This window comes from Manacus vitellinus, unplaced genomic scaffold (genome assembly GCF_001715985.3).
Source record: "Manacus vitellinus isolate BGI_N305 unplaced genomic scaffold, ASM171598v3 scaffold_16_pilon, whole genome shotgun sequence".
Taxonomy (NCBI): domain Eukaryota; kingdom Metazoa; phylum Chordata; class Aves; order Passeriformes; family Pipridae; genus Manacus; species Manacus vitellinus.
Window position 1 is genome coordinate 7,697,603 of NW_021939189.1, and position 24,095 is coordinate 7,721,697.

The following is a 24,095-nucleotide window of genomic DNA, read 5'->3' on the forward strand; positions in this document are numbered from 1 at the left end:
TAATGCTTAAAATGCCAGCTGGGGCTCTTGCCATGCTAGCATCAGAAAAGCAAGAACAAACATCGCAGCATGGGCAAATTTTCACCCAGAAATATGGACACTTGGCCTATGTTCATATTGTAAGGAAAGGAAACGAACACTGTTGCTCCAACAGACTAGAGGCTTTACAGACCCAAATAAAAACTCTATGCACTCAGCTAGTGTAAAACCCAATCAGACTCCTCAAGGACCTACTAAGCCTTGGCCTCTTGGGGATTTCAGGGGAAGCTCTCCCTCGGACATAGCTGGAGTCCAACAGGACATCACATGACAAGGCAGATGGGTGCAGAAACCCAATTAACAGAACAAGGCAGAAAGCGGTGAAATCACATGCTGAGTACGGAAAAGTCTCTCTGCCCTTCCCAACACCTCCAGGTGAAGGTTCTCCTCGGATAAGTGCTTGGGCGAGATACAAGTGCTCTTCTCCCTGGGTTTTGTGGCAGTCGCATGCATTGGCACAGAGTGAGAGCTGTACTGGAGAGGGGGGGCAGCAGAAAAGCCAATGCAAACAATTACCATCAGGTAACAGCTTTCTATTTAAAAAGCAATGGTTTTTTTGTTAATCAACAGGTCCATTAACATGAAGCAAATGCCTCTCTAATGGACACCCACAGGATCACAGGCCGAGCTATTTGTGTACGGCATCTTTTGATTGATTCACCATAAAGATCATCAAGTAAATGAGAGAGGATGTAATATTTCTGCAGGAAACATTTCACAGCGGATACACTGATTGCAACACTCAGCCAGCTGCCATGTGCCAGTCTCTTCTTAAAAGAGACTTCATATTTGATTCTCTGATTAAATATTTTGAAACTGAGAACAAATCAGGGCTCGATCTGCTCTCGTTTCATGAAGACCTGGTATTCTGCCAAGGAGGATCACATGAGTAACCCATGTCCAGTCTCCTGCCGCTTCTCCTGTCCTCATCCTATTCCATTGGTCCTTGCCTAGCCACACAGACCACTGCCACTCCACTGCCTGGCCTCTTCCCACTAAATCCTTGACCCAAGACAAGGGAGTCTGCTTGGTGGGATACCAGGTGACCCGTTGACTCATTCATTCAACTCCTACATGCAGCTAAAGCTGCAAAATCATGATCCATTTTGCCTGCCAGTGCCTCTCTGTCTCCTGCTCTGTCACCACAACAGACCTGCTGTAATCGAAAGCCCACTGAACATTCAATAGGACTGGAAAAGGCAGGACTGAAAATGAGGAATACCCTGAGAAAAAAGTCAGGACCTATGAGGAAAATTGCAATGAAACCATCAGGTGAATAATTTGCCCCAGCAGCAATCCCAGCCAGCAGATATAGCCTATGAGCCAGAGCTGAGAGCTCGTGAGCTCTGCAGTTTGAAAAAGTAGGTTCTTTTTTCACAGACCAAACCCTGGGCTGACACCTCCTTTATGAGCTGCTGAAAACCATCATTTTCTGAATGAGCTCTGCAAAAACACAGTGACACTTCCAGTTTATGAGCAAGCCCTGCCACCACTCACTGAACCACAGCCTTGGAGATGTCAAAGCCACCCTGAACGAGGCCAGCCGGGCCAGGAGACTGCTGGCACTGCTGCTGAAGCCACATGCTTATTTCATATGCAAATGAGCCACACAAATTGAGACCAAACCCGCCTTTTCCCCTCTAAGCTACTCATAAATTACAGAGGCGGAAGGCAGGTGAAGGGTCTTTGAGGCAGGTGAAACACGGTGGTAAAAAAGACTGTCTAATTGGAGGCAAGAGGAGAAAGCTGAACACTCACCCAGGTCCCACAGGGAGACACAGCTAACCCTCCCCTCCTGAGATAAGCTCCATCAAGAGAGCATCCAGCCTGTTGGATTAATGCCTCCTTGAGGCAAATTAGAGGTGCCAGCAGCTACAAATGAGGGCCTTTGCTGTAGCTTCCATCCTTTTTCCCCTGCAGTACTATCAGGAAAATAAATAAATAAAACAAGTCTGCAGGTCCCACTGAAGCTGAACTACATGTGCCATTACAGCCTCACAGCCAGGCAACAAGGTAAGAGTGCAGGTATAATCTTGGCTGTGGATGCTGGGCTCCTGCCTCCCCTTCTTTTCAAAGAAAATAAAATTGAGTTTGTATCGACTACTGAGAAAACAAAGCAACATTATACGGGACACGACCCTCTGCAATCAAATTAGGTCATTGCAACACCATAACCAGCATGGAATATGTAGCCCAATAGGTTATAGGATGAAGGAGAATGATTTCATGCAGCAAACATTAAAAGACAAAAGTAAAATTAATCATATGAGGACTTTCAGCATAGCCAGACTGAGAAACATGTTTGGAGTCGAAGGACAAGCAGCAGTCCTGTCTTAGGGCTTCCCTCCCAAACCCTTCTTGTGCCCCCAGTCAAACTGGCCTGACACTCCTCAGAACTGGTAACTAAAGACGTGGCAGAAGTTAGGAAATATCTTTGCCACTTACTGCACAGCTTCATCGCTTCCCCTCTCTGGAGCTCTGACAGTTTCCAGTAGAGTAAAGTCACTATTCACAGAGTTTGCAGCCTTGGCCCTCACTGTATCAGCAAAATGCCCAAGAGCAACATATCCAAGGTGCTGATTTCAGGAGTGCTCAGATCTGTTCAGATAGGGGACTTAATGTCCTACTTTTCTGTAAGTCACCACTTCTGAGTCTATATATACATTGAACACAGATCATCAGAAAATAAAAAATAAACGCGTGGTCCAGCTGCACAGACTTTTGCCATTATGGTTTGGCACTCAGTTGTCCTCCCATCTCCCTTCCTCAGCTCACACCTCTCAAACACCCTGTCCTCTTCCTCAGCATACCCCTACACAGATAACCCCCCACCCAGCTCTCTTATACTCCGAGCACTTGGTCACCCACAGGACCTCACTTCATCACCCAACTGCTGAGCGTTTCAACCCAAACATCCCTCTACGAGAAGGGAGGGAGGTCTCCAGCTGTCTAGATGCCCATGTTGGTAGGTATTTATGGTGATGTGGAGGCCGCCATACCCCTGGAAAGACACGGGTGGGTTAGCACAGGGTGTAGCATCAGTGCTGTTCATCACTGTACCGGGACTGTGAGGATGTAGATGTAGATGTGGAGCCTGGGCTCTGCATAACCTGGGAGGTGAGTACTACCATCCCAGGCAAGTCAAAACCCAGCTCAGCACAACTTCCCCAGTGCCTGTTTTACCCCATCAAGCAGGGGAATATGCACTCAATAAATTCATCCTGCTACATGTGGAAGGAGGACACAAACCTTCCTGAAACCTTGATTTACATAGCAGTCTGTGGCAGTGGTTTCCCAACTGCATAATGAGTACATTAACTTTGGCTAAGCTGATTCTCTAGAGATGAAGAGATGGAAAAAATAATCAAAACAAACTGTGATAAAGTTTTTGATTAAGCAGCTGATGATCAATAAAAGTTATCTGCAGGGCACAGAGTGTTAATGAGCTACCATTCCTGTAGCAAAGGAACACCTGAGCCCACGGTCCCTGCTCCACATAGCCCACAGAGGTCAGCAAGACCTGCTCCTCCTGGACTGACAAGGTGAGAGCATGGGCTACAGAGTCCACAGGTCTCACCTACCCTCATTCCAGTTAAAAGGGTGATAGTGGAAGAAGGAAAAGAAACAACCTTAAAGAGGAACGTGGCTAGAAAGAGAGAAATGAAAAAGTTTAACAGCCTGATTCAGGCTTGAGGTGTTATGTTTGAGGGAGAAAAAAGAAACTGAGAAGGCATTCATAACCTTCTCAGACAGCTCCATTAATTTAAAAAGGCATTAGAGCTCTGCAGCTGTAGCAGCAGCACTCAGCACCTCTATGGCAGGGAGTAAGACAGACCAGCCAGTTGGGCTGCCAGCTCTGCCACCAGTGATGCAAGGCACAAAGTGGCCCACACCGAATCCTGCCATTACTATCCCCTAACCCTTCCCCCACTATGAAGTCACTGCAAAGAAGGTGTTAAATCTCAATACTTCTTAATATCTTAAATTCATCCCCAAAGATTCTAAGGCATTAAAGAGTGGACTTTATAGAGAATTTCTCATAATAACGTAACCACCTGTTCAACAGCACACAGCAGCAAGGCTGCACAAGGGTTTCAGAGAGCAAGTGGAAAGGAGAGCTTCATATTAAAGCTACAGAGAAGAGACAAGGCAGAGACATAAAGTATCACTACCTCTGCCTGAATTTAGCAATTTCACTGTAACTAATCATTTTACTCTCCCAGAAATGTCTGGAGAACTGTTAGTGACCACAGGGAGCTGCTAGGATCTTTGTATTACATTTCCTCCCAAAGTTGCCTCCTCTGACAGCCCAGCCCAGCCTGCCTACAAAAGGGATTTGTTTTCCCAAAACTCACTTAGCCTTCCTGTCCTCAGAGGGTCTAGGGAAAGCTGAGAAAAATCAGCAGACAGGATACTCTTTCTGAAGTGTCCCACAGGGAACAGAAGGGATGAACAGCACATTAGGATTTCTCCCCCAATTTCTCAAATTCTCACGGAACTGGGGTTTGCAATCACCCTCTGCAGAGCCCATGTCAAGACAGATCATTAATACTACTTGATGCTGAAGATCTCTTGTATTAAAAAAGCACAGCAATTACTTAGCTCAAATCCCTATATTATTCATAAGATCCATATCTATCATGGATATAGTATTTACACTGCTATGGGGACATGTAATAAATAAGGCAATAAGCGTTTCCTTCCTCCAGGTCAAGATGAAAGTCTGCATCTTAGAGAGTGGGGCTTTCCTTGGGCAGCCAGGCTCATGTCCCAGCCTCCCTGCTTAATTCCTTCAGCCAGCAACTAAAGCCAAGGTAAAAAATAAATGCTCTTCCTCTGAGCCCAGCACTCAGGTTCTGACCAACTCTGGTGAGAGAGGCAATGCCTAGGTGAGATGAGATGAGCAAGGAGAGGCCTCAGCAGCAGCAGTCAAGAGAACAAAGCAGAAACATATTAGACTGCAGCTTGACCTCCATGTAGGTGGAAAGGGAGAGTTTGATCTAAACCTATCTGGAAAGAGCAGGAAAAGCTCAGAATGGCCATTTTCTGGGATCATAATATACAACTGACAGCTCCAAGGACCCTTTGTCCATCCAAACTCCCGACTCCAAAAGACTGGCTGTGAAAGAACTTCAGGTGGGGACTCATAAACACACAACATGGTCCAGTGGGCTGAACATGGACCAGGCTGCTAGCTGTCAGCAACCTGGTGTGACCTTGAGCAAACTGATGTCTTTCCAGCTGCCTCTCCTCATCCATAAAATGGAGATGAAGATGCTTGACAGCACCTTGATGGGTTTGAAGGAAAAATGCCTCTTTCCAGGAAACAGTGGAAATACAAGATGCTGAGTTACTTCTCCTCATTAAGAAGATGATAAAATATACCACATCCCTCAAATACTCAGCTGCCTGCTGTGCTCTCAGTAAGGTTCCCCTGACATTTGGGCTCTGCTGGGATCTGGCACAAGAGCAGAACAGTCCCACCCCACCCCATCTCTGGAATTTGCCCAGAATTTATTTTTAACACAGACTCAGTGTGAACATTTGTGGTGGGATTTGTATGAATTCGGGCTGATCTCTGACTCTGAGCTCGTCTCACCCTGACTGTGCCAAGAGAACAGACGGCACAATCTCCCCCACCCTTCCCAAGGAGTCTAACACGATACAGACCCAAAGTGTCCTGTCTCATTCCACATGCAGGAAGGAATCTTTGGGCAGCCATCTCAGATGGAGATACTGCTGCTCTCCAGGGGTAACTAACCTTGTCCTAGAGCATAACACATATTAAACAGGGCCCTAAGCTGAGCTTAAAATGACCTTTCAAAATCATGTAGCCCTTTGCCAAGCTCTTTATTTCTTTATGGTTCTGGACTGTGGGCAATGGGATAGAGCAGAACCTGTGGCCCATCTGAGAGAAGCCTTGAAGATTGGGCTGCAGCTTTCTGGTAAGTCAAGACCTCAGATACGGCTTGAAGCACAAGGTCCTTTGCTTTGGTATACACCTGATGGCCACCATCTCCCTTGCTCAATGCTCCTCATCAATTACAGTGCAGAGATGTAAAATGACTGATACTTTTAATACAAAGGGCCTGTCATTTATTTATTAGCTGGCGACAGGCCCTGCAGTCTAGGATGGATGCATTATAAATCAACTGCATTTCTAACCATTAAAAATTCATCCAATTCATAATGTAGGACGCCCATAATTTCGTTATTAGTGTTGAGTGTGAAGGATTTTTCTTTCTCTTCCCTTGGTTTTACTTTGCCTCTTTGCTTTCCCAAAGATCTTGCTCATCTGAGGATTAGCTAGGCTTAATCCTGCAAGAGCGAGGTGGAGGGGTGAGAAGGGCTGGGGGAAGGATGACAAGGACTAAAGTAATTTTGTTCCAGTGTTTTCTTCTAATTGCAATTTGCCATATATACTTAGGAGACTTAGCTGCCTTGTCTCCTGTCACACTTATGGGAGCCAGAGAAACTGCTTGTCCTGAATTTAAAAGATGCTTTTAGGGGAAAAAAAAAAAAAAGATCCCTTTTACCTCTGAAAGGGGAAAAAAAGGCGGTATGGTGGTGAGATAGGGAAGGATGATTAAAATCTATTAAAATGTATTAGTAAAAACAGGCGTCCATAAACTATAAACCAGTACATTTAAAACAGATCAAACATATATATATATATATATATATGAGATTTTTATATAAAAATAGATAGGTTTAGTAACCTTCAGACTTGGTGCTCCAATTCTTACAGGAAAAATAGGTTAGTAGGGCTGAAATAAAGGTGTGACATTTTTACAGACTCAGAGCTGTGACAGAAAACTTCAGGAACTGCTGCAACATCAGCACATGAACTTGGAACTACCATCAGGAAAAGCTGAGTCTATGTAAAGCTGTAAATCATCACTTAATTTGAGTACTGCATCCCGTATTGACCACGCTTGTCTGCAGATGGCAGGACAGCCTGATCCTTGATGTGGTACACACAGAAATGTTCATGCTTTCACTGAGCCTCGGTTTGTTCCCATCTCTTAAACAGATCTATTCAGGAAGGGACAGGGAGAGAGGATTTGAACAAATTCAAGCAAGGTTCAGCATTAGGTAACTTGCAGCATGTTTGGGAATGAGTGTGCAGGATTCTAAAAATGGATTATGCAATAAACCCTGTCTTAATGGGAGACAAGCCCAGGCATTGAGAGCAATCCTCACATGCTGTGAATTCAATGTACTTTTCACCTCAAGACACTTGCATACAAATCTTGCATCAGCTACACATGGAAATGGGATTGTTGAGTTCTCAAACGGGTATGTTCACTTCAGTAAATCACATCTTGTTCAACAAGGCCAGTCCTTTACACTTAACCACAGTGTAAGACAGCTACTTCAGGAGCACACTAGCAGAAGTGGTGCTTCCATTAGCAGCAGCATCTTCCTTCATCCCGCTGACCCCACTCCCTGTCTGCACCCACCAAGAGCAAGGTGACCAGAAGGATGCTGAGGCAGACTGGAAATATTCAGCAGCCAAGAATGACAACTTCTGCATTTTTGTTATATGAAGCAATCGTGCTCTGTTCCACCTGCCCCGTGCTGCTGGGAAGCACAAGCCATCCCTGCCTGCCCACCCCTGTCTCCCCAGAGCCAGCCACCACAGGAGGCTGGGAAACAAAACCCTCCTTTTACACAAGAAACTCTTCAGGCAGAATAATTTTTCACATGGGTCTTTCCCCAGATTTCAGGACTGAACAGGCTGTTTTGGGCTGTCTAGCCCAAAAGCAGCACTAAGGGCAGGGGTTTAATTATTTTTTTTTTTTTATCCTCTACTGACATACATCTGTAGCTTCTCTGCTACATTTTGGGCTGTACTCCTTGTCCCACAAGGCAGCGCTACTAATAATGTTCCTGCTGTGTGTGCAGTCGTGCAAAACTGCTCCAACTCCTAAACAATAGCAGTTATTTTTAATTAGGAATCACAATTTAACCAGACAGTGAACAAACAATGAGAGCCTGCAATCTTCGAACCAGAAAAACATCTCCTGTCTGATCACGACGTGGCCCCTTGCACTTCTGAGAGAGATTAAATCCAAAAAACAGCCTGGTTGGACTGAAAAAGTCACAGCACAATGCTCTTGCAAACTCTGGGAGCTCCTGGTGCCTTCAGGGGTACCACAGGCACATCCTCCTTGTCCCAGGAATGCAGAGGTACTCCCACCTCCAGACACTTTCCCAACAGCCAAGGATTATAAGCCACAATAAACTCATTCAAAAGCAAGACAAATGTTTAAATGAGGGCCAAAAGAAATCAATACCACAACTCTGCCCACACACACATACACACACCAGCTATTTTTACAGTGACCCACAGCAAAATTCAAACAATCAATGAGCCATAAGGAGAACACTCTTGAATCCCCTTCATTACCCTTGACACCAGGGCCACCTGAGTCTGCAATAGCCTCAGGTCATGCACTGTGTTGCTACCTCTTGTCTTGCAGGGATGAAACCACAGGCATGAGGAGCATTGGCTGGTGAACAGAGCCCTGCTCTCTCTGGCATGGACAACTCCTTCAGATTTAAGCACAATACAAGTGCATATGGATAGGGAAAGGAGCCAACACCTAGGCATACAGCTAGTAACACTGGAATGTAAATCTATTTTAGCCCTGTTTTGTCCCACTCCTCTCACCCTGCTACACTGAGACTGGACTCATGCCAGACCATGAAAAGCACACCTGTCCTTCCAAGCTCTGAATGCCCACTAGAAACTGAAGACACAACCATCTTTGCTGGCTTAGGGCAATCCCTGGTGGGGGAACTGCCTGGTCAGGAGCATCATGGCATCCCTGGCTTTGCTGAGGAAAGGCAGAGCTTGAGGGAGCTCAGCAGAAATCCACGTGTGCTTCGGCAGCAGCAGCACTTGTGAGGCAGAGGGGGTCGGTGTGTGGGTGTCACTGTGCAGGAAGCTGAGCCACGGGGAGAGAAGAGTTACTGACTCAGCAAGTGTTTTATACCATGCCCATCCCACGGTGTGTGGGTGAGTGGAAGAGGAACACTCGCCCATGAACACAGGGACAATGGTGAGGGTGTGGAGGTCAGGGAATGCTGCAAGAGGAGTGGGAGAGTGTGTGAGCCCCTATATGAGATTAGCAGGGCACTGGATGCAAGGCAGAATATCAGGGTGTACATACACATCTTCCATGAGATACTTCATGTCTTGGGCACTTCAGTCCAACCCAATTGCTGCAGGGACAAGGCTGCCAGGCAGCAAGAGAAGCCTGCTGTGCTAGAGCCACTCCAAATCCAGGAGGAAACCAGGTCAGGACCTCCTCTCATCTGGCTTGTTAAGTGCTTGACAGTTCACACATCAAGGGCTTCCTTTCTGAAATCACCCCAGGCGAGCCAACACTGCTTGCTGGCCCCACAGATATCAAGATTAAACAGTTCAGTGGAAATGCTTTTAGGCAGAGGAGCAGGCAGAGCTTTGTATGAGGAAATACTTCCCTGTCAACTCCTTGATGTCTGTATCCTGCAGTACTTCCATCACTAAGGCAGTCTCTCTACAGGCAGGTCACAACTAGCAGCCCAAAACCAAGTTCTGCTTGATTTAAGGGTTTCTCTTCCTTGTGGCTCCCCATCACCAGGAACATCTCTGCCCAGTGTATTGTCATCCAGCTCTGCTGCCAGCGTCACTTCCCTGTGCTGGGGCTGGAGCCTGCTCAGCCCCCTTTGATCCTGGGTGTTGTTACAAATATCTCCAGTAAACACACAATAAAGCAACAGAGTTTGGATATAAAATCCAAACAGCAGCAGAAGGTGCTCAGGTTGTGTTCAAACCGAGTTGGGTGACCGTCACATCTGGAGCAAGCAAGGCTGCACTGCTGGCCACAGCAACTCCTCCCAAAGCAGGCGGGGGTCAGGCAGAGCCATGCTGCTTTTCTGTCTCATGGTTAATCCAACAGACAGCATCTGCAGAGCTGGCTGAGAGGCACAGTATATGCAATGGATTTTGCCAGCCTTTCCAAGACATCCCAAAAAAGTCTCATTTCTGCAGCACCATCATGGCAGGAAGGTCTGAAGTGTAACTCAGTGAGCGTGAGGCTGCAACTCAAAGTGCAGGGGTAATAGGTAGGATGGGCACTCCACATCTGCAAATGAAGGTTAGACTTCTGGAAAACGTGGATATTTCTTCCACTTGCTGTTTCAGAACTGGATAAAATGACGCAGAGCAGAAAATAACCACAGGTAAGAAAAATCACCTGAGACGTGAGCAGGTTGGATCAAGTTCCAGTGTCCATGGTATGTCTCCTGTTAGTCACATGTTGCAGTCTGGGCAAGGGACAAGAAGGTGATGCTGGGCACAAGGGAAGTTCTGTTATGCTCCAGTGAGGGACAGAAGCAGTAATTTTGGTTGCTCACATGTTTCTTCAGATACCCACAACATCTGCTCTGTAAACAGCCAGCCAGAGCCTGCGGGGTTTCTTCGATGTACAAATCTTTTGCAGGAATTTCACATCAACACTTGGAGCTCAGAGCACTTTCTATGAGAATCAATAGCAAACCAGAAAGAAGGGAAATTTGGAGCAGAATGTCATTGCAGAAACCTCCAATGCCATCACCTGTTAGAAGCTGAGTAATGAGGTCAGTCAGGGCTCTTCCACAGAACCAAGACACAAACCCAGGCTTTGTTAGGACCAATATGGAGAAACAGAACAGAGTAGCAAAACACACATAAATGAGTATATAGCTACTCACAGGTCTTTGTCAAAACCCTTAAAAGTATCTCATGTGGGTTGAGTGAGAAGGACAAGACTGTAAGACAGTGGGAACTCCAGTGCAGAAGAGACTTGACCCAGAAGTGCCTACTTCAGAAGAGCAATGGGAGCTAGGTTCTGCTGGAGAAGAAGCTGGAGCTTTCATCTTAGAGGAGAGAAGAAGAAAAGAAAAGTTTGGAGAAACAGCAGAGCACTGTGGGAGAGGCTGAGACCTGCACAGCCCAGCCCCAGGCTGGCCATGGGGCAGCAGAGTGCTGTTGTCACTTCACACTGGGCTCCACATTTATATTGCATGAAAAGAATATTTGACAAATCCTCTTATCCCTGACAGAAAAAAAAATAAGTAAAGGGAGAAAAGGAAAATTTTCTCCTTTTCACTACCAACTGTTTCAGTTTTCTTTTTTAGGCAAATAAAACTAAAAGCACTTATGACTTTAGTTTCATGTTGTTGTTTTTGGCAAAAATTGGAACATGAACTGACCAAAAATAGAAATGCTGCATACTTTTTATCTTCCCATGCCCAGGGTGAACAGAACATACTAGGCAAACAAAAAAAATTAACAGTGGTAAGGGTAAATATCTTTTTCATTTCTGTTTTCAAGACCTATTAGAACCAGAGATAAAGAAATCTATTTGTTTAAGAAATATGATTTCTGAAATGACCACAATGTTCCTTTTAAGCTGCACTGAAATACAAGATAAAGGCAGGGTACTGAATGAAAGAGTGCTGATGGCGCCTTTATTGTGTGATTTGCCTTGTTTTTTTCTGAAGTACTTCTTTTTAGCCGATTACCATGTATTTACAGTTGGTGTAATTATATCTAATTACTTAATTAGCATGAATACGTGTAATTACTAACTTCGAATATGTAATTATGTCAGGGCAGCCTGTAATAAACGAGGTTGAAAAAAACCCTCATTAGGACTGTACGAAAGGACGGCTGCTCCACCCGTGTGGAGAATGCATCCCAGTCCCCAGACTGCGCCAGTCCTGGAAAACACAGCCAGCTCCGATCATGTCTGGCAAAATCCTCCCCCAAAATCAAATCTTTTGCCCCTAAAGTCTAGCTTCACAGTGCTTGTGGGAAATGAACATCCACTGCTGGGAAGCAAATGGGGACCTGTCCCCCCGGATTACTTTTTTCCATTGAGGTTTGGATTTCTTTTCTCTGATTTGTCTCATTCTCCAGAAGACCTGTTTTGTCAGATGAGAAATACAAGGGAACTGAACAACTCCAAAACTGTGCTGTGGCATTTGAGTAAAGCTCGAGAGATCAGATCCAAGAACTAATCTGCATCTGATGCATATTGCTTAGAATTAATGACTACTTAATTGCTATTATTAAAGTAAAACAATCTTCCAAAATGATTCTTCTGAAACATTACTAATATTTCACCACAGAAATCTCCAGCTATTCATAATTACAAAACTTGTGTTTTGGAAATTAAAACCCTGAAATTCAAGTGATGGAGAAAAGGTAAGAAACTGCTGTTACTGCCAATCCTGCCCAGAAGGACTAATAGCCACCTTCTGGATACCATTGAGGGCATGTTTTGCACTACCAAAACCTCTGACTGTAGGCTGATGTCATGTCCTACGCCCTCATCCTCATCATTTACTCTGACCACAGTGCTTGCCACAAGTCCCATTTTTCTGCTCTCATCTGTTTATTTCCAAATACAGAGAGGTGCAAACTCCTGTCAACCTGTCGCTCCTCCTGCTGATGTCTGCCAAAAAGAAATACACTTGGTTTCTCTTAAGTGTGCAAAAGAGCAGGAGAAAGAGGCAGTTTTAGCTTATTCTTCTGAATTTGACTTGTGGCTGGACTGTCCACATTGCCAAACTCTTTGCTTAACCCCCCCCAGGCAGGGTTGAGACAAGGACTGGATACAAACCCCAGTGCTGCCCAGCATGTCATGGAGTTACAGCATAAAGCTGGGGAAGCATCTTCTCAAAGACTCAATGCTTCATCATGAGAAAACAGGGTGGTGCTGGTTTCTTCCATGGCTCTTTGAGAATCTCTCATCCAGAAAGGGAAAGAGAATTTTAAGCCACTTTTCTCCCACCTGCTCCTCTAAAACAGGCAGTAGCAGAAAGGGGGTAAGACACAATTGCAAAAATCCCAGGAAGCCATAAATGAGAGCTGGCTCCTGTGTCCTTCATCTCATCGTCACGAGGACAGCACATTCCCAGTGAAGAACACATTTCTGTCTCCTTGAGGACACGTTAACAAGAAGATCCCATGGGACAGCAATGCACAGTGGGAGCAAGAGGGACTGCAGCTCCACAGGCAGGGAGCTGGTCTCCATATTTCAGCTGCAATTCCATTATGCAGAGCTAAGTGGCTGGGAATAAACATCCGTCATCCCTGTGTGATAAGTGATGCTTGCTAGTATAGAGGGTGACAGAAATCTATATCACATCAATGTACTATTAATACTGCATTAAGCATACAGAGTTTGCTCTCCTCATTGCAGCCTGGCAATGGGTATCAGCATGTCCTCCACCCAGACAACATCCAAGAGCACAGAGATATTCACGTGAGGAAGGAAGGAGAAAAGCTTCATGACGGAGAGGGAAAATGCTTGCTGAAGATCCAACTCAGTGCAAAGGAAAGATGCTGGGTGTCATGGAACATCTTTGCTCACAGCTGGCCAGCAGCTCTGTGGGGGGTGGGTGGCAGGAGCTCAGCTGGGCATTAAGGCACTCCCCAGCCCAGAGGAGTTCTCTCTACAACTGACAGCAAATGAAGAACTGTTTGTGTCCAAGCTCTGCACAGGAAGAGAGAAAAACCCTCCAGCATGAGAACCATGGGGAGAACAGGAGCAACAAATATTCTCCAGCTCAGGCTTAAGTTGAGTAGAGCACATCAGATCAAACAAACCCCTTACAGCAAAAGCTCCCCAAAGCATGGTTAATTTAAAAGGTGAATTATGAAACTTTCCAGCCTCAAGCAAAGCCACCAGTGAAGTCAGAAATTTTGTCCAAGACAAGTCTTGGGGACTAAAACACAAAGCACACACCAAATTCAACTCTACCTGAGGGCTGAAGGCCTGGATTTTGCCCCATGAATGACAAAGAAATCTAAAAAAATTAGGGTATTCAGCCTGCCAACATCCAGCTGTGGTTTGCCTCTTGTTATTACCCAAAGGGAGTGCCACTGTTGTGGGGTCTGGTTTCAGCCACACTGCCCTGTAGCCCTGGAAAACCTGAAGCATTCCCTCCTGTGGCACCTTCCACAGGAGAAGCACCTCCAGATGCCATGCCAAGCATCTTTGTGAACCAAATCCCACCGTGAGCAACTTCCTCTGCAACCTACACAGCTCTGACAAACCCCACGGGGCAAACACTCAGAGCAAAACTTAATCCTTTGAGGTTTAAGCTCTGCCACTGCACAGCCTCAACAGCACCCACGTCTTGAAATGGTCGGCACATAGATTAAAGAGATTTGAGACAGCACAGGAGGGAAAGGAAAAAAAAGTAAAGCGGGGGAGCCCCCCCTCCCAAGCCATCAGAGTTTGTAAATCATTTTGAGATGAGGTGCTATAAGAAATGTAAAATATATAATTAACAGCACAGAAAAAACACGCTACATTCAGCTTCTCTGCTCCTGTCTAATCACCGCCCTCATCCTCCCCTCCCTACAAACAGACCAAATTTAGCACATTAAAATGAAAATCAAGGGGAAAACCAGGCACATTCACTAAGTACATCCCATCACTCTGGCAAGCAAAGGGTGGTGATATGGGCTTGGGCACAAGCCGGCAGGACCCAGGAGGGTACAGGTACACAGCACAGACACCTCCCAGGGAACAGCAGCTGCAGCTCCCCTTCCCCTGAGAGAGGAGTGGAGAACAGGAGCAGTGTGCTCCTACTGAGCACTTAATGCCAAATGGGTTCCCACAGGTTGGGAAATCAGCCTTCTCCCTGTTTCCAAGAGCTGAGTTATGTCTCCTACACCCATGAGTCAGCAGAAGCCATGGGATGAACAGGGGTGGCCAGCGCAGCACTCCCTGATTCTGGTTAAGCCACAGTTAGCCCAAGTTGAGGCTTATTCACCATTTTTTTTTCCCAAGCCTTTTATTTTTCCAGTTCTACCCGGAACCAAGACACACTAAGAGGATGAGCAATAATAAGAGAAGAATGTTACCCAAACCCCTGCACTGCTTGGCTTGCATCTCAGAGCTGGCAAGAGGCCTGGGAGAGCTCAACTACCACCTGTGAGCCGCATGCTGGGGAGGGCTGCATCCCACCACTCACGTGGGAAGTGGTGCAGGACTCCCAGAAAAGCATCCTTTTACACAGCACTTTTCTTTTATACTCAGAATTTAGAAAGACAAACTGGAGAGGACCATTTGATCACCACCTGCTAGTCTAATGAGCTCAGTTCATGACCCAGACTTATACAGGAAAGCTTTACAGAAGCCCATGAAAACAAGACATCCAGCATCTAAAACCCCTGGAGATAAAGATATCTCCACACATCTGCCCCACCTATGTACACGAGTCCTGAGCTTCTCCCTGGCCCACTGGGGAGCCAAAGAGTCAGCCCTATGACTGGGAAACTGCTGGAGGAGGAAGGGGAGGCAGGTCCTTTCCCCAGCCAAGCACGAGTCATGTCCATCCCCATGCTCTCAGGTGGCTCTTGCTCACACCTGGGACCTCATGCTTGGAGCTGATGAGGAAGAGCCTGGCTTGGAATGGCACTTTCAGGCAAGGGGGGAAGGTGACGGGTGGGTGGCGGAGGGAGGGTGAAGGGAGGTGAAGGTGAGAGTGGAAAGTCTTCTCTGGAAGCATCTACATGTATGTTGTGATTTCTGAGACCTGAGATTCACTTTGGTTTCTGGACCATACCAAGACCCACTCTCCTCAAAAACCTCCTTCTCTTCTTCCTCATCCTCTTAACCTCTTCCTCCTCGTCCTCCTCCCCCCCATCCCCCCCAGCCCATCCCTTGATCCTCACGGGGGGCTCCGGATCGGGCACTCACACGTGTCTGGCTTGTGGCAGTTGTGACCTTGTCGGAAGTACTGGGGGTTCTCGATGACGGGAATGCGGGTCATGCCGATCACCACCGTGTCCGGGCCAGCATCCAGGGATGAGGGTGTCGTGATGCCATGGTTGATGTGGTGGAGAGGACTGGCTGAATCCTCCTCTCCGCTGATCACTGCCACGGGACCTGCAAACAGCACACACACCTGTCAGGTACAACAGGGGGAAAGGGCTGACGAGACCTGCTGACCGCGCGGGTAGGGATTGCTGCAGGTTGGCACCTGCTCCTGGACAGGATGCCTGTCTTAGCAGTCCTGGCAGTTGTCCCATCCCCAGGGCTAATTTCTCCAGGCAGCTCACAGGGCAGGGAAGATGCTACAAGTTTTCTTTCCTGGCTTTGGGATACCAGATTAACAATCTTAAAGGGTTAAGTAGCTACAGGTGACACCACATCAAAGGTGAGTCATCTACAAAGTCCTCCCCTAGGGCTGTCACAAGAGAAATCAGTCACTGTGATGTCTGTATATCCTGTCAGAATTATGACCAAGCTTAGACTAGAGAAACATCACCCCCAAAGAGTTATTTCACCCCAAAACCATATTCATGCCATTTCTGTTGCCCAACGTGTTGCCCATATTGTTTCCCCTCTTCCAGTTTCACCTGGGCACACAGAGCCCTTCAGTCAGGCTGATACCTACAGGGACCCACAATGCACTGGAGCAGATCCTGCTCAGCTCATGCTGCCTCCCACCACCATCACCACAACTGGCAACACCTCCCTCTTACCCTCCTGACCCCCAAAAGTTGACAACACCATCAAACAGGCAAGAAAATGAGGCTCCCAAGATGGGAGCAATGGAAGACTCATTCCTCCACAGCCTCTCTGGTCTGCATTAATTGCTCTCACTGGAGCAAGGGCACAGAGGCAGTTTCCCAAAGGAGGCCACAGGCACCCAAGGATAGCAGAGAAGAGAGCCCCCAGCAAGATATGGAGAAGGCAGTGCCACAACCTTTAGGCTGAGCTGCAACAAACCCAGAAGACTCCGCGCTCCTTGTCTCGTCTAACTCATCTGCCACCATCTCAAGTATGTCTTAACTCCCAATTCCCCATCTGTTGCTTGCTCATGGGACCTGTTATCAATCCCCACCAGGCTGAGAGGGACCTGGTGGATAGCTCAAGGTGGTCCCTCTGCACTGACCCCTGTGCAATGTCTTGGAGTTGCGGCTCTGTGAACAAGGAGCCCTCAGCACGGTCCATGTGCCTTCCCCCAGTCTTCCAGCACCCACTTTTGCATCCTTGTCTACCTCCATGGAGAAGGTCCCCAAAGCACCAGTGTGCCCAAGTGCACCCACATTGATCTCTGTCCTGCAGAGGTCCAGCAACCATGTTCCAGCTCCTTCAGACTCCTGCTCCAGCCATGATTTCTTACACTAAATGTCTGTGCCCAAGAGCAACAACTCTGATCTTGCCCTAACCAACAGCAGGCTGGTTCCCTTAGGTGAAAAGAAGTGATGAAGGAAAGAGCATCCATATCTGAGAGCCAAGACCTGCTTCCTTCACAGAGATATTTCATAACATTCAGCTGTATTTCAATTTTGGGCTTATGTTTTATTTTGTTTTTAGACCCTCTAATCCATGTTGCAGCCATTCTTGCTGCATTAGTGTTGGACAAAGTAGAGACCACAGTGAAGTCCTCCATGAGACCTCCTTAATATATGCACATGGGAAGAGAAACCACACTCAACTAGTGATGCTCTTTTTCTCCTGTGTGGATGCTACCAGGAGCTGCCAGAAGCTCAAGTACAAAGGAGCAGAGATGCTGCACTGAGGTATCAAACCTATGCAGAGAAGCCAGCCTGTGTTGCATAGAAAATGCTCATCTCCCATCAGTAATCTACTTCTAATTGCACAATTACTTTATTATGTAGCACTAGCAAAGAAGAGGAGAGTCTTCAAGCCATTTTACTCTCTGGAGCTACTGGGAGGATGGGGCTCCATGCAGTCATTCTGCCTGCATTAATCTAGTCTAAAGGCTGCTCATTTTTGGAGCTTCAAGTATTGTTTGTTCTTCCAAGTGGGATATAATGAAGTTATTGTGTAATTAGCAGAGTCCTGGCAGCTGTGACAGGTGTTTTAGTCACGAGGAGAAAAAGTCTCTCCCTTTATTGTGAATTCCTTTTGGCAGGTTCTGGCTTTTTTTAATGTTACTCCTTGGGCCCGTGTGACTTCCAGCTTTCGAGATGCAAAGGCAAAATTCAGCTCTTGTCGCAAGATGCCTGTGTTGGGACTATGCACACTGCATTTCTCCACACACAAAAAGGGATCAGGCAATTTTGGTTTGAATTACTTCTGTTCTTTTGCGATGACAATTCTTTGCAGGCAAACCAGGAGGAGTGGGTTTTGTGTGGTGTGCACATCTCTTCGTCCCTACCCTGCACCACTGGCCAGCCCAGCTGTGGTGGGATGTTGAGAGCTCTGCATTTAAGGTGCAGTTCAAAAAACAAGTCATAAAAATATCAGCTGGTATAGACTGGTGTAAAAAATTTTAGAAAAGAACATAAAGATCTCCCTTGTAGTGGAGCAATGTGAGAGGCTAACTTATAGCTTTTCCTAAGCAGCCAAGGTGTTGCTTCAAAAGAAAGGTACTTCATTAGGCAATGGGATGTGAAAGGCCCCTCTAGTGAGTGATAGCCAGGCTGGATGACACTTTGAGCAGACTGGTCTCATGGAAGGTGCTTCTGCCCATGGCAGGGGGCTTGGACTAGTTGATCTTTAAGGTCCCTTCCAACCCAAATTCTATGATTTTATGGGAACGAAATATTCATTGTCCTCTGCTCTGAGAGCAGAAATCACACCTTTGTGGCAAGGGGCAAAGAGGACATCTCCTGCAGCATCAAGATTTGTAACCAACCACGGGACATACACCAGGCTGACACAGACCCTGCTGAGGACATGGTCCTCAGGGCCTCACAAAGCCCTGATATCACTTTTCCCTTGCTGTTCTTGCTTGCACAGCACCTCCTAATTTTTAAGGAACACAGATCATGGCAGTGCCCCTCTAGCACAAGCAGGTTAGCAGGACATGGTTATGTCTAAAAGAGTAGGGCATAATCGAGGTTGGTACTTGTGAAACTAAGCACAGCAAACATCTATTAGTCATTGTTCCAATGGTCATTTCTTTGCCAATAAACAGATCCAGAGTCTGACCTCCTTTATGCTCCATGTTTTTTTTTTCTGTGGCTTGCTTTTCAGGAGGACTTTCTACATGTGTTATCCTTAGTTTCATGCCCCAAATCCATCCAAGATCTGTGTGGTAACCATGTCTCAGCTGATCCACAGGTTGCACTCCCATTTCCCAATGAACATTGGGTCCCATAAATGGACTTAGCCTCTCAGTCATCCAGCTCAAGTCAATGCTGACAAGCTTATCCATGCACAAGACCTACCAACCCTCAAAAGCCTCAGAGCTGAACTCTGATGCTTCACGACTTCACTCAACCCCTTCCCACTTCTGCAAAAGTAGGAAACCTCAAGAACTTCCAGTGGCAGTCCTGACACCACAGGGATAGCACACCTCAGAAAGGATATTCTACCCCTGCAATAATACAGGGACAATTTATTGCCTCCAGATGTATTTCCAGGTCTAGGAAAAAAAAAATCCCATTCTCCAGAGTCCTAAGGAACACACACGATGGACATGCTGCACTAGGTTTCCGGCTTTCCAAAACATTTCTGATGACAGTAGGTCCTGACCTGACATGGACTAGAACATGCTATTCAGCCAATTCATCCCAATATCCTCCACAGAACATAATTTGAAAAAAGACATGATTTTCAGTTGTGGACTTCTCCAAGTTTCTCCTATTAATTTTTTTTTTTTTTTCAGTAGAGGGGTGTGGGTAAGTAGAAATCTGGACAACATTAATTCCTACAGCACAGTCATGGCTCTCTATCACTTTCCTTCTCTCATTCCCATCTCTTCTGGCTGGTCACGGCTGAGATCCAGTTCCCTCTAAGCCCACAGCCACTCTGTTGCCACTCTTAGAGTCAGGTGAGTGCTGGACTCTCTGCACAAGCCCAAGACAAACTTAGAAAACATCATGGATATCAAGCAGTCACTGATCACTTTTATAGGTGGGACTATTGCTCTGACTCAAAATATACACTGCCATTAGCAACTCCTGGGAATAAAGCAGCTACCCAGACTTTAAATCTATCTTGGCAATAGTACATATTTTTTGCTGTTAAGTAGGCGAAGAGGTTGAGTTTTCTGATATATAATGCTGATTTATGGCTTTATTTGGAAGAATTCCCACTGGTTTCACCAGTACATTTTCCAGGTAAGGTTAAAGGGAAAAAATGAAGCAAAAGAAAAGGAGAGTACAGATTTTAAGATTTAGGTTTACTTTCCATTTGACAGGGAAATGGGCAGAGAGATATAGAAAAGAAGACAGTTTGGTACAGTAAAAATGCAGAATAATAGTCAAGGGTAACTTGGGGTAATTCCTAACGTACTATCCTGTGATCTTAAAACATTATATAAAATACTTAGGAGCTTTTCTGAACAGTGATGCAGTGGCTGTTTCTGTGAATAACTCAACCTGTGCTATGGACAAACATACCATCGATATTAACTATAAAAAGAGCCTATTTGTTAATACTTTAAGAAGTCTGTGTCCATTCTGAGCACTGAGCATGTTGCATCTATACTCTGAAAGGCTCTCCCATGGCTCTCCTTCCTTCCAAGCAGGAGTCTCGTCAGCCAGCAGCATCCACACTGTCTGCAAGGACAGAGTTGAGCTGTTCTCCTCACCGGCTCCATGCAGTTTTCCTGACAAGGAAGCACTGTCAGCAACAGTGATGAAGGCACTCCATCACTCCCTTTCTCTATGGGGAAAGGCTGAGGAGATATTAGAGCTGCCCAGGGCTACCCCTGAGTGAAGAAGCAGGCAGCCCCTGGTCCAGCCCAGCACTACAGCCTTTGCCAGCCAGTGGGAGAGTCAACCACAATGACCAGAGAATCAGGATCATATTAATCTGATACTATCCAAAGAGCAGCGAGGCAGCTTGAAAATTATACTTTTGGAAATGTCACAGGCAGCAGTGCTGTTCTGCCTTCCCTCCCACATCTTCTTTACAGCCAAGTCCTCTTTCCTGAGAAAGACAGCTCACTCAAACACCACTATTCCCAGTCTCATTTCCACCCTCTTTTCTCCCTCAGTCTCCCAGTCAGGCTATAGTCCATCCATCCCAGCAATGTCCCAACTCTTCTTCCCACTTTGCATCCATCCTGATAATATAATCTCTGTATATACTCCTACAGATTACCCCCAAAGCTCTGCTTTTCAGAAAATCTGTCATTCTCTATTCAGCATTGTTCCCTATGGCTAAACTGGAGTTTGGCTCGGTGTTTACCTTCACCTCCTTGTTTATCTGGAAGCTTTGTGAATAGGATACAGCTTTCAGTCCATGTCAGTGAATCTCCTAGTTCATTCACAGTGCTACACGGACGACTTGTTACTTATGAAAAATAAAGCAAATAATAAACAGCTTAGGGACCCCTGTTTGTGAGATCATATCATAATGGTAAATTATTTATCAAGGCTAAGAGCTATACTTTATAATAAAACATAGGCTCAGGAATATAGGGTACTTTATAAATAACCACAGACTAGAGAAGATAATGGTCACTTCATACACATCCATAACATAATAAATGCCCCAAGGCAAACAGGTAAAGAAACAACAAAAACTCCAGCTTGGCATCACAGTAGCCTCTCCAAAGCAACAAAAATTATTGAAGGCGGAGAAAACATGACCTCTAAGGGAAAACTGAAAGAATTATGCTTTGTGTTGAGAGGAGAAGACTGAAGGGACACGTGATAGCAGCCTTCAAATATGTAAAAGGTTGCAGCAAAGAGAAATATAATAGCTGTTCTCCACATCCACTGGGGATAAAACAAGAAATAATAGGTTTAAATTGCACTGAGGGAGATTAGAGTTTGAATGTTCTCCCTAATGCCTGGTGGTACAGCTGGTTGGGTTTATCTGGAACAGATAACCCAGTGATATTGTGGGGGCTCAACCACTGCCAGGCTGGGAAGGGAAAGGTTAAAGAAATTTCTTTCAAGGAGAGTTTAGCTACAGAGAATGATGCTGCTCAGAGCCCTCACAGGCTGCAGCACTTTTCACCTGTGACCAAAAAGCCCTCAGCGTCCTCCCTTTCTGATGCTTCCAAAGAAACTCCAAGCAGAGACCTCTCCAGCACTGCAGACCAGGTTTGGGCAGCATCAGAGGCACTGTGGGCACAGCACTGGACCAGGATGGGGCCATGGTCTCTCCAGTGTGGTTTCAGAAAGGACAGCTTCATCCACATCCCAGGCCATGTGCTCAGGACAGAAATCAAGTTTGCTGAGGCAGAGAATAGTGAGGTGAGTGCTCAAGGCTGCAGGGCAATCCCCTCTCACCACCCACGCCTCTGGGAGCTGTCATGCAGAACATCATTTTTTGATCAAAAATGATCATTGCAAGAGCTAATTGTGCCATCCCCATTCTCCTTTGTAATATAAAGGAGCCATATAATTAACCTACTTAATTAGGAACTGTATATGACCCATAACTAGCAAAAAAAATGCTCTCCTAGTAAAGTGGGTCACCATGCATTGTATAGCAAGCACTGGAGCAGACCTCATTAAGCTCCAATATATATTGTATATAAAATCCCTTTCTCCTCCGACTCCAAACCCCTGTTGGCACTTCCACATTTCCCCAATCATAATCTCAAATGCTGTTCTTCAAAGGGTCATATCACCAACTGGCAAGTAGATAATTCCAAGGCCAGATCTCTCAGCCCAGCTTAACAACTCAGAGCTATGCACACACATACACACAAACAGAAAAATAACCTCAAACTTCAGCTTATCAGGAAAACAAACAACTTTAGAATAAACTTAAAAAAATTTCCAGCCTTTTGTTCAGCTGAAATCAAACCACCCCCCAGGGTTGATCTCTGCACCAGGAAGGAGGGGAACTGAAACTCATAAAACAATGAGTGAAAGCACAACAAATACAATTAAAAATCCAGCCATGCTCAGAGCAAGATTGCATTTACTGTCTCATAAAGAGAGCCTCGTCCTTTCAGGCAAACAAAAGGAAATCAATTTCTTAATTTTTATTGGCAGATGTGGGCACGGGGCCAAGGCAGCGCTTGGTGCCTACGCGGGCCCTGTTTGGAGCCAGTCTGCCGTGGGCTCCAGCTTGTTCCCTGCCCTCCTACAATGGGAAGCAGCCACTTCTCATCCCCAGAGTCACCAATCCCAACCACAGGATGGTCCATCATGTGGCATCTCTTCCCCTGACCCGCAGCAGACCCCTCACTCGTACAGAACACTGGGCTTTATCCGGAGATGCCCCCTAATTCCAGCTCTCAGCGCCTGCTTTGTCGCCACCATCTCAACCATGTCCAAGCAGCATTTCCCACACCCATAAAGCTTAATTTCATCTCCATGTCCCAAATTCACCCTGAGTTATCCCCACATCATGCCAAGGGATCTGGAGGGCATTGCTGCAGAGGCTGACCTGTACAGTCCAGCCCTTGCTCACACCCCACTGTGGCTGCCTGCGGAGCCTCCGAAGGTGACAATCCCTTCTCTGACACAGCCCATTGGGCACAGTCTCCTCCATCAGCTTTTTGGGGAAACAGTGCAAATAAAAAGTCAAATCCTTGAGCTTTGCAGGCAGATGAAGACATCAAGAACACAAATCTGAGCTCTCAAAGGGGTGTATTCCAAATCCTCAGCTTCCAGCCCCTCCAACAACAAAGGCAAGAGAAAACAGCGAAGCAGCAATACATTTTCCCTTCTCCTCAATGAGATGATCATTTTGAGGCCCTGATAATTTCAAGATGAAGATCCCTGTGAACTCTGAGGTAAAAGGAAGTGAGGGACAGGCCCAGGATCTCTGCACCCACCACCACTTGGGTTGGACACATGGCTCTTCCCCCACTTCCACTCTTTATACATTGCAGATCCATTATCACATAAAGAAAAAAAGCTGTCAGATCTGTTGTCAGTGGGCAATCCCTAAACAGGCAATCCTCAAAGCACTTTCTTTCCTGATGCAACATTCTGCCAAAATACTGCCATTTACAAAAGCCCCTTTCCCTCTTCATATATTGACATTTCCTTCCTTCCCTGATTTTTTTCAGGTGATTGCAGTGGGGAGTAGGCAGCTCTTGTGGAGGGCCCTGTTAATCCTCCCTTCACCCTTTTCAGCCTCCAGTCACCCTGGCATTCCCGTTTG

At 46.2% G+C, this 24,095-nt stretch overlaps 1 protein-coding gene across 1 annotated transcript in view; it reads right to left on the reverse strand.

Annotated features, from left to right (window-relative positions):
• Nucleotides 1-24,095, reverse strand: part of LOC103767335 (NT-3 growth factor receptor) — a 143,450-nt gene that overhangs the window by 12,388 nt on the left and 106,967 nt on the right. The window contains exon 12 of the mRNA XM_018069699.3: nt 15,792-15,980. Within this exon, the coding sequence (XP_017925188.1) occupies nt 15,792-15,980 (189 nt within the window). The remainder of the gene's footprint in view (nt 1-15,791; nt 15,981-24,095) is intronic.